The sequence below is a fragment of the Loxodonta africana genome, chromosome 1, assembly GCF_030014295.1.
Source record: "Loxodonta africana isolate mLoxAfr1 chromosome 1, mLoxAfr1.hap2, whole genome shotgun sequence".
NCBI classification, from domain to species: domain Eukaryota; kingdom Metazoa; phylum Chordata; class Mammalia; order Proboscidea; family Elephantidae; genus Loxodonta; species Loxodonta africana.
In genome coordinates, this window is record NC_087342.1 from 115,275,438 (window position 1) to 115,299,534 (window position 24,097).

General features: G+C 39.5%; 1 protein-coding gene across 1 annotated transcript in view; it reads right to left on the minus strand.

Moving 5' to 3' along the window:
* Positions 1-24,097, minus strand: part of PKHD1 (PKHD1 ciliary IPT domain containing fibrocystin/polyductin) — a 595,384-nt gene that overhangs the window by 158,742 nt on the left and 412,545 nt on the right. Inside the window, exons 55-59 of the mRNA XM_003404439.3 lie at positions 22,794-22,948; positions 21,176-21,328; positions 15,413-16,291; positions 14,335-14,503; positions 12,593-12,750 (exon numbers count right to left, since the gene is read on the minus strand). Coding sequence (XP_003404487.2) covers positions 12,593-12,750; positions 14,335-14,503; positions 15,413-16,291; positions 21,176-21,328; positions 22,794-22,948 — 1,514 coding nt within the window. The remainder of the gene's footprint in view (positions 1-12,592; positions 12,751-14,334; positions 14,504-15,412; positions 16,292-21,175; positions 21,329-22,793; positions 22,949-24,097) is intronic.

Genomic DNA, 24,097 nt, shown 5'->3' on the forward strand with positions numbered 1-24,097 from the left:
TCTGGAAGTGTTCTACAATTCATCACAATGTTATCCATACATGCTATGATCCACACAAATACCTTTGTGTAAATAAAACACAGGTAAACATCTTCCTGGTATTCTCTGCTTTCAGCCAAGATCTACTTGATATTACCAATGACATCCCTCTTCCCGCCTCCTCTTCTGAATCCGCACTGAATTTCTGGCAGTTCCCTATCAATGCACTGCTGCAAGCATTTCTGAATTATCTTCAGTAAAATTTTACTTGCGTGTGATAGTAATGACATTGTTCAGTAATTTCTGCATTCCATTGGATTATCCTTCTTTGGAATGAGCATGTATCTGGATCTCTTCCAGTTGGTTGGTTCCAAATTTCTTGGCATAGATAAGTGAGTGCTTCCAGCATTGCATCCATTTGTTCCTGGAGCCTGTTTTCCACCAATGTCTTTAGTGCAGCTTGGCCTTCTTCCTTCATATACCATTGGTTCTTGATCATATGCTACTTCCTGAAATGGTTGAACATCAGCCAATTCTTTTTGGTACAGTGACTCTATATATTCCTTCCATATTCTTTTGCTGGTTCCTGTGTTGTTCAATATTTTGCCCATAGAATCCTCCAACATTGCAACTTGAGGCTTGAGTTTTTTCTTCAGTTCTTTCAGCTTGAGAAATGCCAAGTATGTTTTTCCCATTTGGTTTTCTAAATCCAGGTATTTGCACATTTCATTATAATACTTCACTTTGTCTTCTCGAGCTGCTTTTTTGAAAGCTTCTGTTCAGCTTTTTTACTTCATCATTTCTTCCATTAGATTTAGCTGCTCTATTTTTTTTTTTTTTATGTTCAAGAGCAGGTTTCATTATCCCTTCTGACGTCCATTTTGGTCTTTTCTTTCTTTCCTGTCTTTTTAATCACTTTTTGCTTCCTTCATGTATGATGTCCTTGATGTTATCCCACAAATCCTCTGGTCTGCCTTCATTAGTGTTCAATGCATCAAATCTATTCTTCAGATGGTCTCTAAATTCAGGTGGAATATACTCAAGGTCATACTTTGGCTCTCATGGTCTTGTTCTAATTTTCTTCAGCTTCAGCTTGAACTTGGCTATGAGCAACTAATGGACTGTTTTGCAGTCGGCCTCTGGCCTTGTATCGACGATGAATTAAGCTTCTCCATCACCTCTTTCCACAGGTGTAGTTGATTTGATTCCTGTGTGTGCTGTTTGGTGAGGTCCACGTGTATAGTCACTTTTTCTGTTGTTGAAAAAAGGTATTTGTAATGAAGAAGTCATTGGTCTTGCAAATTCTATTGTGCGATCTCTGGCATCATTTCTATCACCAAGGCTATATTTTCCAACTACCGATTCTTCTTCTTTGTTTCCAAATTTCACATTCCAATCACCAATAATTATCAATGCATCTTGATTGCATGTTTGATCTATTTTAGACTGCAAATGTTGGTAAAAATCAATTTCTTCACGTTTGGCATTAATGGTTGGTGCGTAAATTTGAATAATAATTGTATTAACTGGTCTTCCTTGTAGGCATATGGATATTATCCTACCACTGACAGGGTTGTACTTCAGGATAGATCTTGAAATATTCTTTTTGACAATGAATGCAAGCTGTTCCTCTTTAATTTGTCATTCCCAGCATAGTAGACCATATGATTGCCTCAATCAAAATGGCAATATCAGTCTGTTTCAGCTCAGTAAAGCCTAGGATATCTATCTTCAAGAGCTCCATTTCATTTTTGACAACATCCAATATTCCCAGATTCATATTTCCTATAGTCCATGTTCTGATTATTATCTTCTCATTTTGAATTGTGCTACATCCACAAATGAAGGCCCTAAAAGCTTGACTGCATCCATGTCATTAAGGCCAACTCCACTTTGAGGAGGCAGCACTTCCCCAGACATATTTCAAGCACCTTCCAGCCTGAGGGGCTCATCTTCCGGCACTGTATCAGACAATGTTCCACTGCTATTCATACGGTTTTCACTGGCCAATTTTTTTAGAAGTAGATCACCAGGTCCCTCTTCCTAGTCTGTGTTAGTATAGAAGCTTTGCTAAAACATGTCCACCATGGGTAGTTCTGCTGGTATTTGAAATACCAGTGGCATAGCTTCCAGCATCACAGCAACATGCAAGCCATCACAGTACGACAAACTGACAGATGAGTGGTGGAAATGATGGCAGTAGAGCATGATAAGTGCTATATAAGAGGTGGGTGATAGCTTAAGCAGGGGCATTACGGAGACAGAGATCCACATTGCATGTGAAAGCCAGGGAAAACTTCACAGGGGAGGCACGCAGCCTCCATTCCCAACTATATCCCCAAATACACATGACCTCTACAGTGTACTTTGCCAATTTTATACCAATTACATTCCTCCATGTCATAAACTAGTCCTTTTCTCTCCATGGGCTAGGTCACAACTCCATGAGGGCAGGAACTGTCTCTTATCCACCTTGATGTGTGTCATAGACTGGATTTTCTAGAGAGGCAAAACCACTGAAATGTATAAATATACAGACGGAGATAGAGATTTATATTAACGAAATGGCTCACACAGTTGTAGAGGCTGCAATGTCCCAAGTTGGTGGGTCAGGAAAGAGGCTTCTCCTGATTCATGTAGCCACAGGGGCTGGCAAACCCAAGATTGGCAGACCAGAGATCGGAGCTGTTCCTCACAGGCTGTGAAGATCAATGAATCCCAAGATCAGCAGGCTAGACTGCAGGTAATCTGCTAGCTCAAGTCCCAAGAACCAGAGGTCAGATGAACAGGAGCCAGCTGTAGGATCCAGAACAAGCAAAAACCCCAGCAAAGACAGAAGGAAGAAGATGGCAGCAGAGGATGAAGAGATGAAGGCTGAGGGGGGTGGTGAGCTGCCACAGGGCCCACCCCCACTGGTACCAACTCACAGCAGATCCCATCATGGGGGTGATCACATATCATATCTCAACAGGAAAATGATCATAACATTATACAACTGCCAAAATACTGAAACTCATGGCCCAGCCAAGTTGACACAACAATCTCAACTGTCACAAAATCTCTACTTGGTTACCCCAACAAAACAAAGTACCTTGCTCTCAGTAAGTACTCAATAAACATTTAAGTTGTAAAAAATACCACATCAATTCACTGAGAAAAGGGGGGGAGGGACTATAGAACAAGGCCTAAATTAACATGTTGTTGTTGTTAACTGCTGTTGAGTCCATTTCGACTCATAATGACACCATACAGCAGAGTAGAACTGCCCCATAGTGTTTTCTAGACTGTAATCTTTTTGAGAGCAGATCACCAGGTCTTTCTCCCACAGAGCTGCTGGATGGTCTCTAAACACCAACATTCAGTTAGCAGCTGAGCACTTAACCTTTGTGCACCAGGGCTCCTTAAAGTAACAAAGTGCCACACACACAAAAAAATGTTTTTTTACTTCATGGCCAAATCTACTACTCTATACTAATCCATTATCATCACAACCTCCTTTAGTTAACACTGGTTAAAATGCTTTTTTTGGATGTGACATAGTCCATTTATCTTGTACATGGAGAAATGGCCATATTTTAAATATGTATATATATTTGTGTTGGAAAGAAGAGAAACTAAATGATGCTTTTTTATAGTTTCTGTTTCATTGCCTTTCAAAACATTAAAGTCATTGACGGTTACTTTCAAAAATCTACAAATCTATTTGTTACCAAGTAAAGTAGAAATATGTGAATTATTCAGTTAAATGTATCTGTGTACAGAGTCCCTCCAGATGATTCAGACCACACAATGATAATTTTCTAGGCATGGTCACAAGCCTAGGGTACGGAGACGGGCAAATGTAGATTTAAATCTTGTTTCTGCACATTCTAGCTGTAGTACCATGAAAAATTAGTTTAACTTCTCTAAACCTGCATATCCCCAAATGCTGAATGGTAATAACAATCCCTGCATGTTAAAGTTGTTATAAGGATAAAGGAGAATGTTTATAAACCACTTAATATTTAACGATTGGCACACGGAGTGTGCTAGGTAAATGGTAACTATTCTTATTGCTAGCTTGGATGGATAATTGCTGGAATAATTGTTCAGTCTCATTTTTCTTTGATTTGTGTAGACAGAGGTGTGTGTAAGAAAGGCAGGTAAATAAGGGAGCTAAAGCTGGAGAAGGTAGAGAAAGAAGGAAGAAAACTTGAAAGGAACGTACCAAGTACAATACAGTATGTTGTTGTTGTTGTGCACTGCTGTGTTGATTCCAACTCATACTGACTCTATAGGACAAAGTAGGACCACCCCATAGGGCTTCCTAGGCTGTAATCTTTATGGGAGCAGATCGTCAGGTCTTTTCTCCAGCAGAGCTGCTGGTGGGTTTGAACCACCAACTTTGCAGTTACAACCGACCACTAAGCATTGTGCCACTAAGGTGTAGTGTTAATTAGCTACTTCCTGTTAATTAGTTGTATTATTTGGGGCAAGTTACTTAAAGTCTCTACCTCTGTTTCCACATCTATAAAATGGAGGGAATAGGAATACCTATATCATATGATAGATCCTGTTAATGGGATTCAGTAAGATAATTCATCTAAAGGTCTTAGCACAGAGCCCAGAAATGATGGATACCATGTTAGTTGCCGTGGCTATTAGTGGAAGAACTGAGGAGCAAGATAATAATAGTAGTAAATTCTCTAGATTGAGGAAAGGAAATGACATTGTTCCCATGGATCACATACCTTTTTTATGTCTTCCTTAACAAATCACATATGAAAATCATTCTGAGTTCCACTATGGACCCTTTCAAAATGCAATCAAATATTGTTATGGCATCTAGTGCCTTGAAGTCCAGGCAAGGCATGGCAGAGAGAAAGAATAAGGTGGAGGTTAGGTGCTCTTTCAGTTTTACAAAGTATCACTGGAAGCTTTAACTCTCTTCTGCTTGGGATAAAAATCACTTGCAGCCACATATCCCAAAGATTATAATATTTTCTGAGACTCCACTGTGCCTTTATATTTTAATACCCTGACATCTGGGATCCTAAAAGTCTAATGTTTAACCATAAATATCTACTGAGATTAAAGAGCTATATACCAAGTTTCAATCTTTGGGGCCTATAATTGCTTGGGAAAAGAGAATGGTATTTCCCCCTCTAGCTAGAAGAAAAAGACCTCTGCAAGTACAGATACTGGCAGACAAATTTTCTAACAACCGTTTCCTCTCTCCATTCTGTCCTCTCATTTTCTCCCTCCCTCTCCACATTCCCATTTTATAATACCATCTTGCTGTCATTCCCAGGACAAATGGAGAGAAAGAGGAGCCTAGAAAGTGATTCAATTCAAGAGCTAGCAACAAAGAGTTGAGAAAATGCTAGCCCCTCTGTATCTGTTAAGCAGCTAAGCACTGGTCTCCATACTGTTCGCGCTTCCCCATCATCATTCAGTCAGAAACCACTTCATTGGATGGGCTGACAGTCAAATGCCAGCTTTATTTTCTTTTTTTATCAACCTATTTTTTTTATTTTTTATTTGAGACATGTCACTTTTAAGGTCTCCACAATGGTTTTTAACTTTCTTTCTCAAGAAGTCTCTAACAATTTGAAAAATGTGTCTTATCCTCTCATGATAAAGAATGAAGGAAACTTTACCTGCCCTGAAGGTAAATTTGGTCCGAAGTCCTGATCAAACCACAGTCCTTTACTGGGAACAATGTCAAAAGTATAAAGTGTGGGAAAAAGCTTATCAAGAGTTTAGCTTTGTAACATGATGATTTAATGTGGAATTTAAAAAACAAACTTAGATTTGTATTTAAACCATTTTTATCCAGGGGTGTATTATAAAAGTGACATTTGGAGGTCTTTCAACCCACAATGCTAAGAAAAATAATCTTTAAAAAAAAAAAAAGTTTCAACATATTTGTACTATTCAAAGACTTAGATTGCACATATACCTAGTATCTTTATAGTTAACATTCTTTTCCCCTTCATAAATATACCTAGCATATATATAAGAAAGTGTGTTTATATCTGTTGATGCTTGGCACAAAAAGCTAATTCTTGATTATTCAGGAGAAATCTAAACTTCCCGTTTTTTAAATTAAAAACATTATCTTGATATCTTGTTTACTTACTTCAGAGGGAACATACAGCTCTATGACAGTGATTCTCAAACCTAGCACAGCAGAATCACTTGGGGAGGTTGCACATGTGTGTGTGCCCGTGCACCCACTGGATTAAAATTACTCACATTCAAAGGCACTCTTAATGTCCTGGATGATTCTGATAATTCAGTTTTGGGAGCCACTGTGTTAAGTACAGGCCCTGGTGGCTCAGTGGTTAAGAGCTTAGCTGCTAACCAAAAGGTCGGCAGTTTGAATTCACCAGGCACTCCTTGGAAACCCTATGGAGCAGTTCTACTCTGTCCTATAGAGTCGCTACGAGTCAGAAAAGACTCAATGGCAACAGGTTTGGTTTTTGGTTTGGTCCTAAACCAAAGCCCCTCGCAGTTGAGTCGAATCTGACTCATAGCCACCCTATAGGACAGAGTAGAACTGCCCCATATAGTTTCCAAGGAGCACCTGATGGATTTGAACTGCTAACCTTTTGGTTGGCAGCCATAGCACTTACCACTATGCAACCAGGGTTTCCTGGTTTGGTTCTAAGTACATCAAAGTCAACCTCCTCAACTGAAGAAAAATGAAGAAGAAAGAGTGGATTTTAGAAGCAGGTATTTCTGGCAGTTATCACCATGGACAAGGTGCTTGACGAGTATCATATGTTCAAGGAAAAAAAGCAAAACAAAACACCCTCCTAAGAGCACTATGATGACTTTAAATATATTTGTAAAAAAATAATAATAATATTTAATGTATTCCTTATAATAATTTATGAGATTTCATAATTATCACAAAAGAAGTTCAGTCTTCTTTCCCTCTTCTTCTCTCCCTCCCTGAATGGAAATCCAAGTCCCCAGCCCTGATGGCTCCTTGACCATTGGGCTTGTACATCAAACATCCCTCTCCACTTCTCCACTTAGATCCAGGTTCAGAACAGTCCGGATTCCCATGCTGCCACTCACAGCTAGTTCTTAAAATTGGCACCACCATTCTCAGCTGCTGAAGCCAAAAATCTTGGATAACAACTTTGAGTCTTTTCTTGCCTTCACCCTTCAAATCCAATCCATCAGAAGGTCCTGTTGACTATACCACTAAAACGATCCCAAGCAATTCTTAGTATCTCTTCTGCTACAAATATCATCTAAGCCAATGTTTCTAGAACTATTCATGGCAAAGAAGTAGGTTTTTTTTTTTTTTTTTTTTGTCTTAAAAAGTAGAGTCCATTGAAGATTAATAGCTTTAAAAATACAAAATAAAGTATGAGGTAAATTAGACATACAAAATATAAGCCCCAACTTTTACTTATTAGATTCAACAGACATAAAATTACCCTGTCAATCTGCAATTTCTACATACTAAATTTCTGTCACTATGTCACTGCAGATTGGTAACCAAGAGTCTGTGGCCAGCATAGGTCTTTGGACCATTCACCAAGTGGCATGTCTTTAAGTCCTATTTTCTCCAGCCTAGACAGCTCCCTAATTGCATACTTGCTTCCAGTCTTGCTCCCACTCATTAACCATTCACTCCAAGTCAGCTAGTATGATTCCTTCAGAGAGCGAATCAAATCCGATTGTGTCCTTTCTTAAAATCCTCCAGCTCCATCTTATTAAATTTGAATAAAATCCAAACCCCTGACACAGTCCTACAAGGAGCTGACTCCAGTTTACCTTAACAACTACTCCCCCTTTCATTAACTATGCAATAGTCACACCACCCTACTTTCCTTCAGACATGCCCAGCCCATTCTCACCTCGGAGCCTCTGCACTGGCTAGTCCCTCTGGCTGTAAGTCTCCTCCCCCTGCTCAGGACAGCAGCTCCTCAATCAATCTCACTTCCAATGTACTTCAAATAGCAACTCCTGAGCATACATATGTGGGAGCACATGCCACCGCCCCGCACACACACAACACACACACACAAATCAAACTATCTCTCTAGTCCCACACCCTATTTTATTTTTTTCATTCCTCTTACTACTATTGGAATATTTTTTATTTATTTATGTATGTATGTATGTGTCTTACTGATACATAAGCTTGATGAAATACAAGCAAGGGATTTTATCTTGTTCACCACTATAGTTCCCCCACTTAAAAAGCCTTTGGTAGGCAATAGATAAGGAGCCCTGGTGGCACGATGGTTAAGCGCTTGGTTTCTAACCAAAAGGGTGGGGGCTCCAACCCACCAGCAGCTCTGCAGGAGAAAAGACCTGGTGATCTGCTCCAGTAAAGCTTGTTGTTTGTTGTTATTAGGTGCCATCAAGTTGGTTCCAACTCAGAGCGACCCCACACACAACGGAATGAAATACTGCCCGGTTCTGCACCATACTGCCCTGTTGCTATGCTTGAGACCATCGTTGTAGCCACTGTGTCAATTCATCTTGTTGAGTATCTTCATCTCTTTCGTTGACCCTCTACCAAGGATGATATGCTTCTCCAGGGACTGGTCCCTCCTGATAACATGACCAAAGTGTGTGAGATGAAGTCTCGCCATCCTCCCTTCTAAGGAGCATTTTGGCTGTACTCCTTCCAAGATAGATTTGTTCTTTCTTCTGACAGGTCATGGTATATTCAATATTCTTCGCCAGCACCATAATTCAAAAGCATCAATTCTTCTTTGGTCTTTCATACTCACTGTTCAGTTTTCGCATGCATATGAGGTGATTGAAAATATCATGGCTTGGGTCAGGCGCACCTTAGTCCTCAAGGTGACATCTTTGCTTTTTAACACTTTAAAGAGATCTTTTACAACAGATTTTCCCAAAGCAATATGTGGTTTGATTTCCTGACTGCTGCTTCTATGAGTGTTGATTGTGGATCTAATTAAAATGAAAACGCTGGCAATGTCAATATTTTCTCTGTTTATCACCTGTAAAGATTACAACTTTGGAAACTCTAGGGGGCAGTTCTACTCTGTCATATAGGACTGCTATGAGTCAAAATGGACTTGACGGCACACAACAACAGACAGTAGATGGTCAAAACACATTTGCTGAATAAATGAAAATACCCACGCCAACTTCACCACCCACATATAATGGGTACTCACATAATATTAGCTTCCATTTTATCTCTCTTTTACTTTCTTTGTCATAGCAGAGACATCATAAAGTCCCATAGAAACTAAAGCTCTAATTTCCTTCAGTCCTCTCCCAACAACGCTGGTGCGCCACAGGAATGACCCAGTCCAAGAGGTGATGCCATCCATTTTTAGTCTGGGACAGACAGTAAAGGAGTAAGAAGCCAGAAAGTAGATCTCTGGTATCTTTCTAGTGCTGCCTAGATGAGATATTAATTTCCAGACTTTGTTTTGCTATATAATTTTGGATTTTCAGATGATTAGATGCATCCATAATCAAAAGAAATCCTTTCCAGAAAGAAACGTAAATGATTCTTAGAGAAGCTCCCACTTGGGATTAGCTGCCTTGCGCTCTATTGCCAAGCATTTTTCAAAACTGGCTGCACATGCAAACTTACAGATAGGTACGAAACAAAATTATCAGCTCACTTTTCCCCTGGCTACACACCCTGCATTTCACAGATTGCAAAACCCACTGGCATAGTGTTCCTCACAGCTGATCCACATGGTTGGTTCTTGCTCCGGATGCTGGAACACGTGACAATATGCTAGGACCTGTGGATATAAGTCTGAGTGGGTACTTTTTGTGTATGAACTTGCAGGTTCAAATAAAATTTGTTATTTTTCAAATTAAAACCAAACCTCAAATCCCATGGACACCAAGCTGTTTGGAAAGATTTGTTAATAAAACAGAAAAGGAACCTAAGCTGTGTTGAAGTCAATGGCATTTGGAATAAATATGAGACCTGGTTCCAGTGGTCTCCAATTTCATCTTCACTACACCAATTTCCCTGTTTTACAGAAGATCATAGATTCTTACCTTGAACAGGGAAAAGACAAAACAGACATTAGTTTCCTTGAGATTCAATTTGTGCTGTTCCCTTCCACCAGACTGTAGACAGGAATTGGAAAGTAGAATAGGAGAGAATGGTATAAATAATAAAAAGGGACTTGAATTAGGGAAAGAGGATCTCCTCAGAACAACACTACAATCCTGTTAGCACCTGGAAGGCACTGTTTACTATATGCTATCACCTATGTTGCAAGAGGACACAGATTGTATTTTTAGTGCAGTAAACAGCAGTTTCCACTGCAGGAATCCTTGCAGTTGGTACCGACAGCAACCTCATTTAAAATGTTATAAAGCTTTAACACATCAAGAGTTTAAGGCAGTCATATCATCTCCACATATATACCCAGTCACTTTCACACACACACACACTGATAGCAAAATGGTGTGTAATATTATAATACCTGCCAGAGTTTTACCTTTGAATCATGTTTCACATCCAAGACAGAGAACTAACAAAAAATACACCAGCATTACAATCACCAGCCAGAGCATATTTGCCCCTAAACAGTGTGTTACACCACACAGTAAACAACCAGCAAAGAGTTCATCGAAGGGATATTCTTATTACTTAAATCCTCAGCATTTGGTCAACATTTTAGAGTTTCTATTTTTTTTATTTGTATAACAGACTTTGCTGATGCCACACCCATATGTTTTTGGCCCACATCTTCACATACCAAACACTGCTTACTGCACAAACCTGGGACTCTATTTTGAGTTTTTTCCTGGCCATGCGAGCAAACTTCACCCATGTTCAGGGAAAGTCAAAGACTGAAGAGGTAAATATCCCCAGAAGCAGCCCTTGGCCAACGATGGATAGGGATTTGAAGTATAAGTACACTATCTTTCTCACCTGCTTGGTTGGGATAATTTTGACTCATGTTCCCCATGGGCTTCCAGAGTTCATCATCAGGCTCGAGCTCCAGTTGCCTCCTATATTATACACCTTTTACTGGCTTCATTCCCATCCCAGGTTTCACTTCCCCACTTCCCCACGGGTGTTTCCTGGGATCACCCCCCTCCACACACACACACACACACACACACACACACACATGAACTACTTGTACTCTGAACATAATGTTGAGATCTGCTTCTAGGACAACCAAAAGTAAGACACCATCTCTAATCCTCTTTCTCTTCTACTAGAATGAAATGTAATTTTCATTAAATAATCTAGAGCATATATCCCTTCTTACTGATTCTAAAGAAGCACGATCATCACCCAAAATCACAGTTCAGAAAAGTCCCCAAATTATTCATGTACTTATTTTGAAGTATAAGATGTTTACCTATAATAGTGAGATAAATCTTAAAATCAATAGAAAAACTGGCTATAGGAAATAATTTGGATAGATCTGGTGGTAAATAGGAGATTAATCTATTTTCTTCTTTTTTATCTTCTACTATTTCCCAAATATTTTCTCATTAATTCTTCTGTACAAAAAATGGCTTTGCTGGTTTTACCCAACACTCATAACCAGCATACCAAAATGAATAGTTACTCAGCATGCTCCATATATTCAACACAGACTTTTAAAAACCTATACTCTAGTCCCCACAACTTGTTGCAAAGATAAACCTTCAACATACAAAAAATTTTAAGAGCTTAAAAAGGGCAAAGGAGACCACAAATGAAATCTGAGAAGAATCAACCAATGTGGTTGAAAGAAAGCCAGGGATATTCTTTAGATTTACTTGCAGCAGGTTCTAGCTGAGCTCAAAGGGAAATTCAGGGTCTCATTGTTTTTGAAGAATAAGAGTAGTGATCTCTTTGTTGCTGTTGCACTTAGGTGCTGATGAGTAGGCTCTGACCCACAGCAACCCCACGTAGAACAGAAGAAAACACTGCCTGGTCCTGTGCCATCCTCACAATCGTTGTTATGCTTGAGCCCATTCTTGCAGCCACTGTGCCAATCCATCTCATAGAGGGTCTTCTTTTTCACTGACCCTCTACTTTACCAAGCATGATGTTTTTTTCCAGTCCCTGATCTCTCTAGAGGTTACAATGCTCTCTCTAGGGGTTATAAAAAATTGATACCCAAAAGGCTTTGGTTGTATAAGCAAGAAGAGGAAGAAGGAGTTCTGAGCACAGTTCTTTGGGGACAAAAGGAGATGGAGAAAAGGGAGACAAACTGCATGGTATCTATTCTACCACCCTCTCCAGAATGAAGGCCTTTAGGTCCTAATGGAAGACAAAGGTAGACTAGGAAGCCAGGAGAGCTAGTTCCACGGTAGACACTGTGAAACGCTGAGCACAAGGAGTACTGTTCCAGGCCAGGTGGCAGAGCTAGTAACAGGGTTGTTTTCCCCACTTGTACACAGAGCTGGGCATGGGGAATCTGTACCTTTGGCATGGACACAGGCAATTTCATGGTGAGCACAGCAGTGATACCATATCTTAATCTCTCAACATTCCTGTGAGACAGGTGTGTTGAACAGCATATTAGCACAGACTCCAACTCTAAAGCTCATTTAGTTCCTCTCCAGTAAATCTTGTTCCCACTGGACAAAACAGCCAAGCCAGTTCCTTCACATGAATGTTTCCTTTTCTTATTCAGATACAACTGACCTGTGTTGAAGAAAGAGTCAGTCCATTCTGCCTCTGTTTTAGGAAATACAGAAACTGGTGGAGGCAGATTCAGGGCTCTCCCATCCAGATCCTTGAAGAGATATTTCCTCGGACTTTCACAATTCCATTCAGGGCAGACCACTGTTTCTAAATCTGTCCTGTGAAGATAGATCAAAAGAAAGTCTCTGATATCATAATAAACAGCAAGAAGAAAACATATGTTCATAGTACTGATCTTCTGAAAAAGAAATTCAACAGGATTTTAATATTAATAATGTGTTACATAGATATGAAATAAAACTGTATTTGGCTCAAGTAGACACATGAGACTATGTGGGCAACTCCTGTCTGGAGGCGAGATGAGAAGGCAGAGGGGGACAGGAGCTGGTTAAATGGACATGGGGAATACAGAGTGGAAAGGAGGAATGTGCTGTCTCACTAGGGGGAGAGCAGCTAGGAGCACATAGCAAGGTGTGTATAACTTTTTGTATAGGAGACTGACTTTCACTTAAAGCACACACACACACATAAACTCTATACAAAATAAGTTATTGCCCAGTTATGCTGTCAAGAAGAAAAGGTTCTTATTAACCAAATATTCTAGATATCTGGATATGTAATCTTTACATAAAGTGCTAATTTTCTAGGAAGCAAAATAGAATAAAATACTCCTAACTCTAATAACTACTGGGCATAACATAATTATTTCTTTACGTACTTCGGAGCCTTGTAGTATTTTAGGGTCATCATTATAAATACCAATTATATTTGTGCTATAGACAAAGCAAAGATAGATACTCACATTCAACAAATATCCATTGAAAACCTACTAGCAATAGGTTTGGGAAATACAATGGTGATAAAGATAGACATGGTTCCTGTGCTTTTGGAATTTAGAGTCAAATGGAATATGTAAACAACTAATAGGTAATTACAACACTGAATTATAGAGAATTTATCTTATTCCCCTGGTCTAATTCTGTTAGGTACCATTAGTAACATTAAATATCTATTGTATGCCAATCATGTGACAGGTGTTAAATAGCACGAAAATTAGATGCTATTATCATTTAGCTTTATAACTATTTCACCCTATAGGTAAACAAGAGCATAAGGAAAATTAGACAGTAGAAGAAAAATGACAGAATAATACAAAATTCATATCTAACTGTTTAGGAACCTAAAATGGCTCAGGAATGGTCAACAAAAAGAGGCTGGTGTTAGGCCAAACACAAACTTTTCTCATTAAGTTGATCTCTCTTGATTCTTTTTTTCTAATTAAAGTTCTCCCCAATGTTGGGGAGAAGAAAAAGCAACTCAATCTCCCTGCTCTTTAGCTTCCTCACTCCCTCACCCTCTCCCAGGACTAACAGGCTAGCCTGGGCTTCTCCTTCTTGCAGGGAAGCCAGAATTACAAAAGGACGCTTGGAAACAAGCGAAGTCTCTTAGAGCCTTGATTTGGAACTTGTATTCCATCACTTCTGCCATTCCTGTTAGCTAAAGAAAGTTGCTGAGCCCAGATTCAAGGTGTAGAGAAATAGACTCTGCAAAAATCATATATCAAAGGGCAGGTATATAGGAGGAGTAAAGAATTGGGGCCATTAAATCAATCTACCGTACCTTTCTAGAAGGACTCACCACTATTCCCACTGATAATTTTATTCTTTTTAACATGCTCAGGGATTTGAAGAACTGCCAAAGTTTTCATAAATAGGGCTTCCTATACATACTAAACATGATACCTGGGTTGTGATGGAGGAAAGTAGAACTTGTTTTTATCTTTGATCTTTAGCATCCTGGTCCTCTCTGCCGTAATTGGGTGCATGACTCCAGTGTTCTCTGGATTTGCCAGAATACAGACATCTACATCATCACTGTAGCAACTCTTCACAAAACTAGAAAAGGTGACACCTAAAATTAAAAAGAAATAAAATTATATCATGTAAATTACCAACTACAAATACAGATTGCACAACTAAGAACTCTGATAATAATTCATGTTCAGGAGTTAGTGTAAGCTATCCAGGATAATTCCAGAAGTTTGTATAAATCTCTACTTAAAATATCTGCAATTCTTCAAGATATGGACACTGCAAAATACAAGACTATTCTAAAACATTAAAGCCCTTAACTAAAAACCAAACCCAGTGCCGTTGATTCAATTCCGACTCATAGCAACCCTATAGGACAGAGTAGAACTGCCCCATAGAGTTTCCAGAGAGTGCCTGGCAGATTCGAACTGCCAACCCTTTGGTTAGCAGCCGTAGCACTTAACCACTACACCACCAGGGTTTCCATTAAAGCCTTAAGTGTGGTTATTTCTATCAAAGACTTGATCAAAATCTATTCACTTTAAATATAAATCAACTGCCAGAGACAGTTTAAGTGTATAGGGAATGAGCACAATAGAAAGCAATCTGATTAGAAGATGAACTGCACAGGCTATGGTATAACTTTCACTTTAACCCTAGGTGCCTTACCAACTACCAAGCAACCTCAGACAAGGAACAATATCCAACTCTCAGTTTTCTCAATTGTATAATAGGACCAATAACCCCTAAGAGAAACATAATATAGATCAAATTAAATAATCTCTGTGAAAGCTCTTCAAAATGTATAAATCAGTGACTTTATAAGGAATCACTCACTGTCATGGTAAACCACCACTGTGTTTATCAATGCCCAAACAGATTGTTAATTGGACAGCTGGCACTAGACCACACTGTACCCTTTCATTGATAAAACTTCAGAACACTATTAAAAAGGCTCCTTGCACAGGTACACAGAATAAAATTGCTTGGATAAACCCAAACTTCCTACCTTGAAGTTTCATGATTCCTGGAATTGAATGGCTGTTCCTCACTCTGTGCCACGGTTCCTGAGGCCACTGGTTTGGTTCTAAGGTGAATCCAGGCCACAAAATACCAATTCGACCCCCTCTTGGATTGGAAGGAGCATGATTTGTTGATGTCAAGTTGGCTGAGCGAGGCTTAACTCTGTCCTGAATGCAGTCAAAAGAGGAGCTAGTGGCCACAATAACAGAATTCCTAAGCACAATCTGTATATTTTCAATGGAGCTCTGTGGAGCAGAAGACATATACACCACTGTCAAAAGACCAACAGCATTGTCTACCAGAGTGATGTTCTCTATCTCCACACTGTTCTCTACATGTAGCATGGCACCATAATCAAAGTTCTTGAAAGCCAGAAAGCCAGAGATTTTTGTACAGTTGTCCAGTCCATTTTCCTTATAGAGATGAAGGCCATGAAGGCTTGAATGAGCCACATTGTCAGACCAAAGTGTTTCATGAAGGGAACACCTGTGGCCTCGGATGTGAAAGCCAATCCTCTCAGAACCTGCCACCACATTGCCACAGAGGCTGATGTCCTTTGCCTGATTCACTTTGATTCCTGCTACCCAAACGGTGGACCACGCTGACTGTGTTGTCAGTACCACAAGGTTATTAGTGACAGAACAGGCCTGACCCTCCAAATCAATGCCATGGCCAGCTGTGCCAAACACTATGTTGTTGTTCAAAATAATGCCATTGCTGGCAGCTGCATGAATGCCCCCACCGCAGCTCTTGTGCACTGTAGAAGATATCATCCAGGATCCCACCGACACGTTAGTGAATTCAATGGATGAGTACTGTGGCGACCCAAAGTTCTGAATTTCCACATTTAAAAGTTGAAGGACTCCTGCAAACAAAATGCATGTCATCAGGCACTTTCTTCTTCTCTACAAAAGGCCATAGGATGGTCTATTTGTGAGCATCAGGGTATGCAGATTTTTAGTTAAATTAACAGTGTATTCACAGCGCCAGCACAATCTTTCATGCCACTGGGTTTCACTGACAAAACATGAATCCTTAGAAATATCACATTAGTGCCTGAAAAGGTTTCATGTCCAAGCTGAAGAGTCTGGTAGTTGGGGATAGAAGAGTAGACACCGGGAGAAAAGAGATAGAATTTGGAAATGGGCACAGCTAGCTTAAGATTCTGTGCGTTTGTCTGCAGGGCTAGAGCAAGAAATTGGATAAGAATGAAGGGAATATGAGCTCCTGGCCACTCACCTCAAAATCATGTCTCCCTCTCCATGTTTCAGTGACACCATGTGAAAAGGCCATAGCCATCCTCACAGAGATACTGCATGAATGAATATAATGGCCACTCTAAAAAGTATTTCAAGCATTTCTGAAGAAGAGTATTTAAGTGCAAAGTTTACTTCTGTTCAATCATGTCCAGAAACATTATATTCTATCATGACCAAGACATGATAGAAGCGTAACATACTTTTAAAATCATTTCAAAAGCCTTGTGAAGTATTTTCTGTATTTTGTCCTAGCCACATCATATTCCCTGTTTCATTTTCACAATAATAAGTTTTTCTACATCTTTTATGTCGGGGGGCTTGATGGCACAGCAGTTAAGAGCTTGGCTGCTAAACAAAAGATTTGCAGTTCAAATCCACCAGCCTCTCCTTGGAAACCCTATGAGGCAGTTCTATTCTGTCCTATAGGATCACTATGAGTCAGAATCGACATGACAGCAATGGGTTTGGGTTTGGTTTTGGCTTTTATGTAAGGAGAGGATAGTTGATTATTAAGTCTCATTTGGGGATTTTATTTGTACTATTTTAAGGAGATACTGTTAAAATACAGTATAAAATGTACCCAGTAAGTTAATTAAAAAACACAGTGAGCACTAATAAGTCAGTGTACATACTCTTGGTAAAACAGATAACAACATAATTACGGGGAAAATGAAGTAAATTAATAACTACAATACCTAACTCACATATAGTATTCATTTGTGCCAGGCACTGTTCTAAGCCATATACACACTCCCGTCTCTGACTGCCATTAAGTAGATTCCGACTCACAGCAACCCTACAGGACAGAGGAGAACTGCCCTATAGGATTTCAAGAATTGGCTGGTAGATTAACTGCTGACATTTTGGTTTGCAGCCCGAGATCTTAAGCGCTGCACCACCAGGGCTCCATATACACACACACACACATATAAACACTTATAATTTTCACACAAATCTATGAGGTAGATACAGTTGCTACCTGCATTTTCCAGATAAGAAAACTGAGGCAAAGAAGGGTTAATTGCAAGATAGATTTTGGACCTAGGCATGTGGATGCAGAGGCTGTACCATTCACCCCTGTGGGGGGACACTGGGGAGAGTAGATGTGGTGGCATAAAAATAGCAGCTCTGCACTGGGATTCATGTAATTGGACTACAGCTGGGTACCAATAATTAGCTATGTGCCCTTAGTTTGGTTACTACTTTGGTCCTCACTTGTTTTGTTAAAACTGAGTGAATGAATGAATGAATGTCAAAGGTAAGCTATAAAGTTATTTTTCTCACTAAAAATTGAGGGGCTATCCATTTGAAGTTTCAGTTTCACCGTGTTTTAGTAACAGTATTTCAAGCTCAAAGGTAGTCCAACCCAAACTCTCCACATTCCCGTTCCTTTTCACAGCTGAGAAACTAGAATCCCTGCAAATCAACTGATATGGAGAACTAAGTCCTTGTGGAAAGGACAGAGGAAGTGAAAGACCACATAAGTCTCTGTGGCCAGACACGATTTCAACATACCTAAATTTCTCAACTGACACTGTTTGTTGAGGTACCAGCAGAGGGTGTAGAAATATTCACAGGATGATAAATAAGCCTAAAGTTATTCGTCTGGTGATATCATTTTTTCTGTAATTCAAGTGCCCTCACAAATAGCTGAAAGGGTTATCAAAACTGCATCCGTGGAATTTTAGTACAAAAGATTACAAATGCAATGTAAATCTACACATAAATAGCTCATTTTCTAGAATGGTAGGTGGTTCTAGAATTTATATCAAGGGAATGTATAAGTATTATTGTAATTAGTGGTTTTTTATGTCACATTTCCATGGTTACAATCCATAGTTTTAAACTATACAAGATCTTTTTACTGTGTGAATACTAGCCAGTGAATGAAAACTAACCTTTAGCATTTAAGTGAAGAATTAAGCAATAATTTTTTCTACACTTTTTTTTTATTCTTATTTTTCCTTTTGAAAATCACATCTCTAAAAGACTTTCTAGCAAATTGAGTGCAACTTGCTGGATGTTATTGGTCAGAGGAGAAGAATGACAGTCCTTGGAAATAAAACTAGGAACTGGAAGTCCTGGCCTGCTTTCTGACCTACAACAATTTAACACCCAGAGCTGGCACCCTTGATTTACACCTGCAGATCCAACCTCATCTAGGCTCTGGAGTATGTCATGGACAAAAACGCAAGGGTTCCAAATGCAATGTGGGAAACATGGATTGGATCCTGGAACAGAAAAAGGATATTAGTGGAAAACTTGGTGAAATCCAAATATGTATTATTCTTATTACATATAGTATATATTATTCCAAAATTAGAAGTTTACTTTAAAAATTCAAGGGCTTTGGAGTCACTCCTGAATTTGAATCTTATCTCTATTGCTTACTAGCTGAATGATGTTTCTTAAGCTTCATTTATTTTATCCATTCATGTTTATTGAGCACCTAATAATCAGCAGGTACTCTGCTAGAAAAAGAAGTGAAAAGCCCAGCCTGACCCTCAGGAAGCTCACATGCTCATGAAGAAGTTATACAAATAAACTAGCAACTTTATTATCAATTCAGTTCCATGTCTACAAAAATAAGGAAAAAAACCTCTCTCACAATATTGAAGATTCAGTGTGATGGTTAAAGTTGTGTGTCAACTTGGTTGGGTCAAGATTCTCAGTGGTTGGACAGTCATGTGATCACTTCCATGATGAGATCTGATATTATGTGATTACTTCCATGATGGGCTCTGCTGTGAGTAGCCAATGAGTTGAAAGGGAGTTTCCTTGGGCATATGGCCCGCATTGAACATAAGTGGATATTCTGGCAAGGCTTGTGGGCTCTTGCTCATTCTGGATCCTGCAGCTGGCTGCTGTTCATCTGATCTCTGGTTCTTGGGACCTGAGCCAGCAGCTTACCTGCAGTCTTGCCTGCCAATCTTCGGGATTCATCAATCTTCACAGCCTGTGAGCAAGAGCCCTGTTCTCTGACCTGCCAATCTTGGGTTTGCCAGGCCCTGTGGCTATGAGCATTGGGAGAAGCCTCTATTCTGACCCACGGACTTGGGACGCTCCAGCCTCTACAACCACATGAGCCATTTCCTTGATATAAATCTCCCTGTATATATACATATTTATACACTTTACTGATTTTGCTTCTCTAAAAAACCCAGCCTAAGACATTCAGTGAGATAATAAGTGTGAAAACTAGCATCGTTCTTGGCCCACAAGATGAATCCAGTATTGCTTTTCTTTCCCTTGTCCTGGAATGATTTAAGAAATTCTGAATGAGCAATGTCAGAGCTTCAGGATCAAGTCAATCTTGCTGTTGGCTCAGCTCTAGTTTAATACAAAGCTCTATGAATTGGCTTCTGTCCTGTTCCTATGACCATGTTCCAGCTTGGCTTGCACTTTCAGGTACCTGGGACACTGTCATGCTTTCCTCTCCCTGATTCTCTATCTTTATAAACTGCAGGATGGCCTCATTGTTATAGAACCAGGACCGAGATTTTTTTTTCAGTCTTCTAGAGTAGGGTCTCTCAACTTTGATACTACTGAGAGGCCATTTGTTGTGTGGGTGATCCTGTTCAACACAGAATGTTTAGCAGCATCCTAACCTCTACCTACTAGATGCCTGAAGCAACCAGTTGCAATAAGCAAAAACATCTCCAGGCATTGCCAATGTTCTCTGGGGGCAGGATCATTGTGGTTGAGAAATTATGGAAGAATATAGAGGGAGAGTTCTTGTAAGGACTAGAAATCCTGTACTTTTAAGGCCCAAACACTGTCCTTTACACCAAAGTGGAGAAACAGATGTGCAACAAAGTGTTCCATGCTCAATATATTTGGGAAGTGGTTAGATCCTTTATTCAACGGCTTCTCAGAGTCTTTATTATATTCATGTACGTAGTGACCTTCTAAGACAGAGCTATAGTATAAAGCCTTTCCCAAACTTATTTGATCAGGGAACAACTTAGAAATAATATTTAAGGAATACAAGTTTAAGAAACAAGGTCCTGATCAAATAGGTCTGTGGCATTCCAAAAGGGCTACAACTGGGAAGAAGTGAGAGAGATTAAACTGATCCTTAAAGCAATCTAGAATATGGATTATTCCAGATTATAGCATGAGCTCATGCCTGCCATCAGATGTAGCATGCTACTGGGAAAGAGTAATAGAAATTTGGGAAATAGATAAAATTCAAGCAGTCATTAAATCATCTATAATTTCAAAGCAGAGGAAATTTCACATCTGCCGAAGACATTTTCTTGGAGGCAAAAATACACATATGTGCCGATTACTAGTATATTATTTTAATATCACACTGATAATTAAGCACAGATTAGGGCTGAAAATTCGTAGCATCTCAGAGCCCAGAGGAGCCATCTAATTCAGATATTTTGGTTTGCAAATGAAAATTCTCACATTTGGAACTTCTGACTGTCCCAGATCAATGGGCTCCAGTTGGTAAAGCAAAGTCACTTAAAAATTTCATTTACCTGAAAATTCTTCTCTGCTGGGCTTCCTAAAGGGCCCCACAAGTAGTCTCCCTCTACATGATATATCAGACTGGATCTGTATATTTCGAGTCAATAGTCCTACCTCAGCAGCCAAAGGAACATATTGGCCATGCTCCACGATATGGACACTTCCTAGGAAGAAAAAACATGTTAAAAACCTATTTCAGAAACCACCAGCTGGGGACCCAGTGAACGTGATAAATGAAAACACTCCTTCCCTTTGGAAGTCCTACCAACATTAAAGTCTGCTTTTCCTCAGGCATTCTCCACAAATGTCAGCTGAGAAATGAAAAGCCCGTTCACTTGACTCTCTTTGGGATCAGAGTTAAGAGTGTGTGAGCAAGAATTCATTTTTTCGCAATAATGGTGGGTCCTGGGACAGGCCACTGGTGCCGGAAGTTGGGGCAGACCTGGCCAATTAGCAGGTCCCCAATCTCCTTACTTAAATACATCAGGGTGAAGGTTCAGTGCTTGGTTCTTCATTGTCCATGGGCCTCTTTCAAGTGGATGAGGAATCCCAGATCAACTAGGGTGGTGACAGTGCTAGGGCAGCAATGTGTAAGAGGAAAAGGACAAAGAGAAGCAGCACCAAGCAGCAGTAGCAGCAGTGACCTCTCACGGTGGGTCTTAAACTCAGTACTTCTGAACAAATTTCCCCAGCAGTGAGAGCCGACATGGTTCGCTATTTTGTGTCCCTGTCCTCTGTTTGCATTTCACCTGGATCTTACCGGCAAGGATTGCTGAAGATTTTTCTTTTCTTGGCTACATTTTTTAAAATAAAATTATCCTTGGAGTTATGATTTAGAAATAGGTTTGGATATCTTCTGTTGAAAACATGTATTCTCTTACCCCCTTATTTCCATGTTTTACTAATTATTAGCTATATTTCCTGAATCAGGTTTAGACTAAACTAGGAGGTTTTTTGTTTTTGGTTTAGGAGGTGTATAATTATTTATTATTTACCTGCAATGCATTTTAAACTGTGTGTAGTGTATAAAAACATTTTTAAAAACTGTGTGTAGTGTATAAAAATTTTAAACTATGTGTAGTATATAAAAAATAGTGCATAAAATATTCAGTACTCCTTTTTTTAACGAAAAAGGGATTTGACTTTTTTTTTTTTTTTTGGTGGAGTCATAGTAGTAGTAGTCACCAACACATAAAATGTACTTCATGTCAGGAGGAACACATGCCTAAGTAAGAAAAATGAAGTCATTATTTACAGTAACTACCACGTTCTAAGTGACTGATTCACTGTGCCAGGAAATGAACTGGAAATTTAGCATCCATGAGTTTTATTCCATCTTGGCCCTGCATCTACTCAGTGACCTTGAACAAGATTCCAACACTTCTGCTTTGAGACTCACCATTACAAACAGAAAGAAAAAATTCCCTCACCTGCAAGTATTCTTTAAAAATTAGGCAATAAAATTAATGAAGGAATAAGAGATAAAGCCTCCCTGGAAAAGTCTAGGGCAACAGTAAGGTATCATCCATCCCCTCTGAATGGCAAACAGATCTGAGGTCCCTCAGCAGGTTGCTGAACTCATTCTTCCCGATTCATTCACTTCCTTTAACCAACATACCAAAGCCTTACCAATGTGCCGGTATTTGAGAGGTTCCTGGATCCTAATGTGGTGGCCCATGACTTCTTTCACAGTGAGGACCTCCGCTTCATGAGGTTCATAAGAGGAGGAACTAAGGACGATTTTATCATGGGGTTGCCAATCTACTGCATCCTTTACTATAATTCTGTAACAGCATAAAGATAGCATCAAATATACTGATAGTGCGACACAGATCACCTGCTAACTACACAGAGAGGAAATGACGTCCAGTGTGGCAAACAATTCCCACTAGGAGACTGAAATAGGCGTGGCAAAGAAAAAGAACTTTTGAGAAAAGTTTAATTCTAATGGAGTCAATTTCTGGTTGATAAGTAGATATATTATAGGGACAGCAACAATATTTCATGGCTGTGAAGTACAAGGAAAAGAAACGAGAAAGAGTAAAAGGTCCAGGGTTTAGGACACACCTTATGCTCATGATTTCCTAGAACAGCAATCTTTCTCCTTGATTGGGAAATGGTTTGAATAATAAAGGTATTTTAGAGGGGATCTTTTCTCAAACTTTCTGAAGACTTAAAATGTCATTTTTAAAACATTTATCGTCATGGTTTAAGGTTCATTCCTTTAGGATCAGCCAGACCCTGAGGATCAAATTCTAGATCCAGTTGTCAATCTAGAACTGCCATTTACTAGCTTAAAAAAAACTCACATTTAGCAAAATTTCTGTTCTGTCTTTCATTGCTGCCTCGCTTTCCCTAGTGAATATGACTGCTTTGTTCTCCATTCAGAGCCCGGGTGGCACAGTGGTTAAAGAGCTCGGCTGTTAACCAAAAGGTCGGTGGTTCAAACCCACCAGCCTCATGGGAGAAAGGTGTAGTAGTCTGGTTCTGCAAAGATTTATAGCCTTGGAAACCCAATAGGGTTGCTATGAGTCGGAATCGACTTGACTACAGTGGGTTTGGTTTTTATTCTCCATTCACTGTCATTGCCCACCTCCACGGGTATAGGTTTATTTTAATTACCTGCCTCTTTAATTAATGCTCAACTTTTAGCAAGCTTTGACAGTAGATTCTCCTCTACCAGTAACTGTTTATCCAGGCAACAGGGTCCATGTGAAGACCATTCAATTGCACAGCATATATTGATTGAGGAATGGGCATGCACCAGGCACTATAGTAGGTGCTAGAAGCATAATGGAAAACAAAGCATATGCCATTTGCATTTTTAAAATGACAACTTAGATTTTGGCTAGTAGATATCTTGAAAGATTTGTGTGGGGGTTTCATAGGTGCTTAACATAAAGTATTAAAAATGAATAAAGAAACAAATAAAG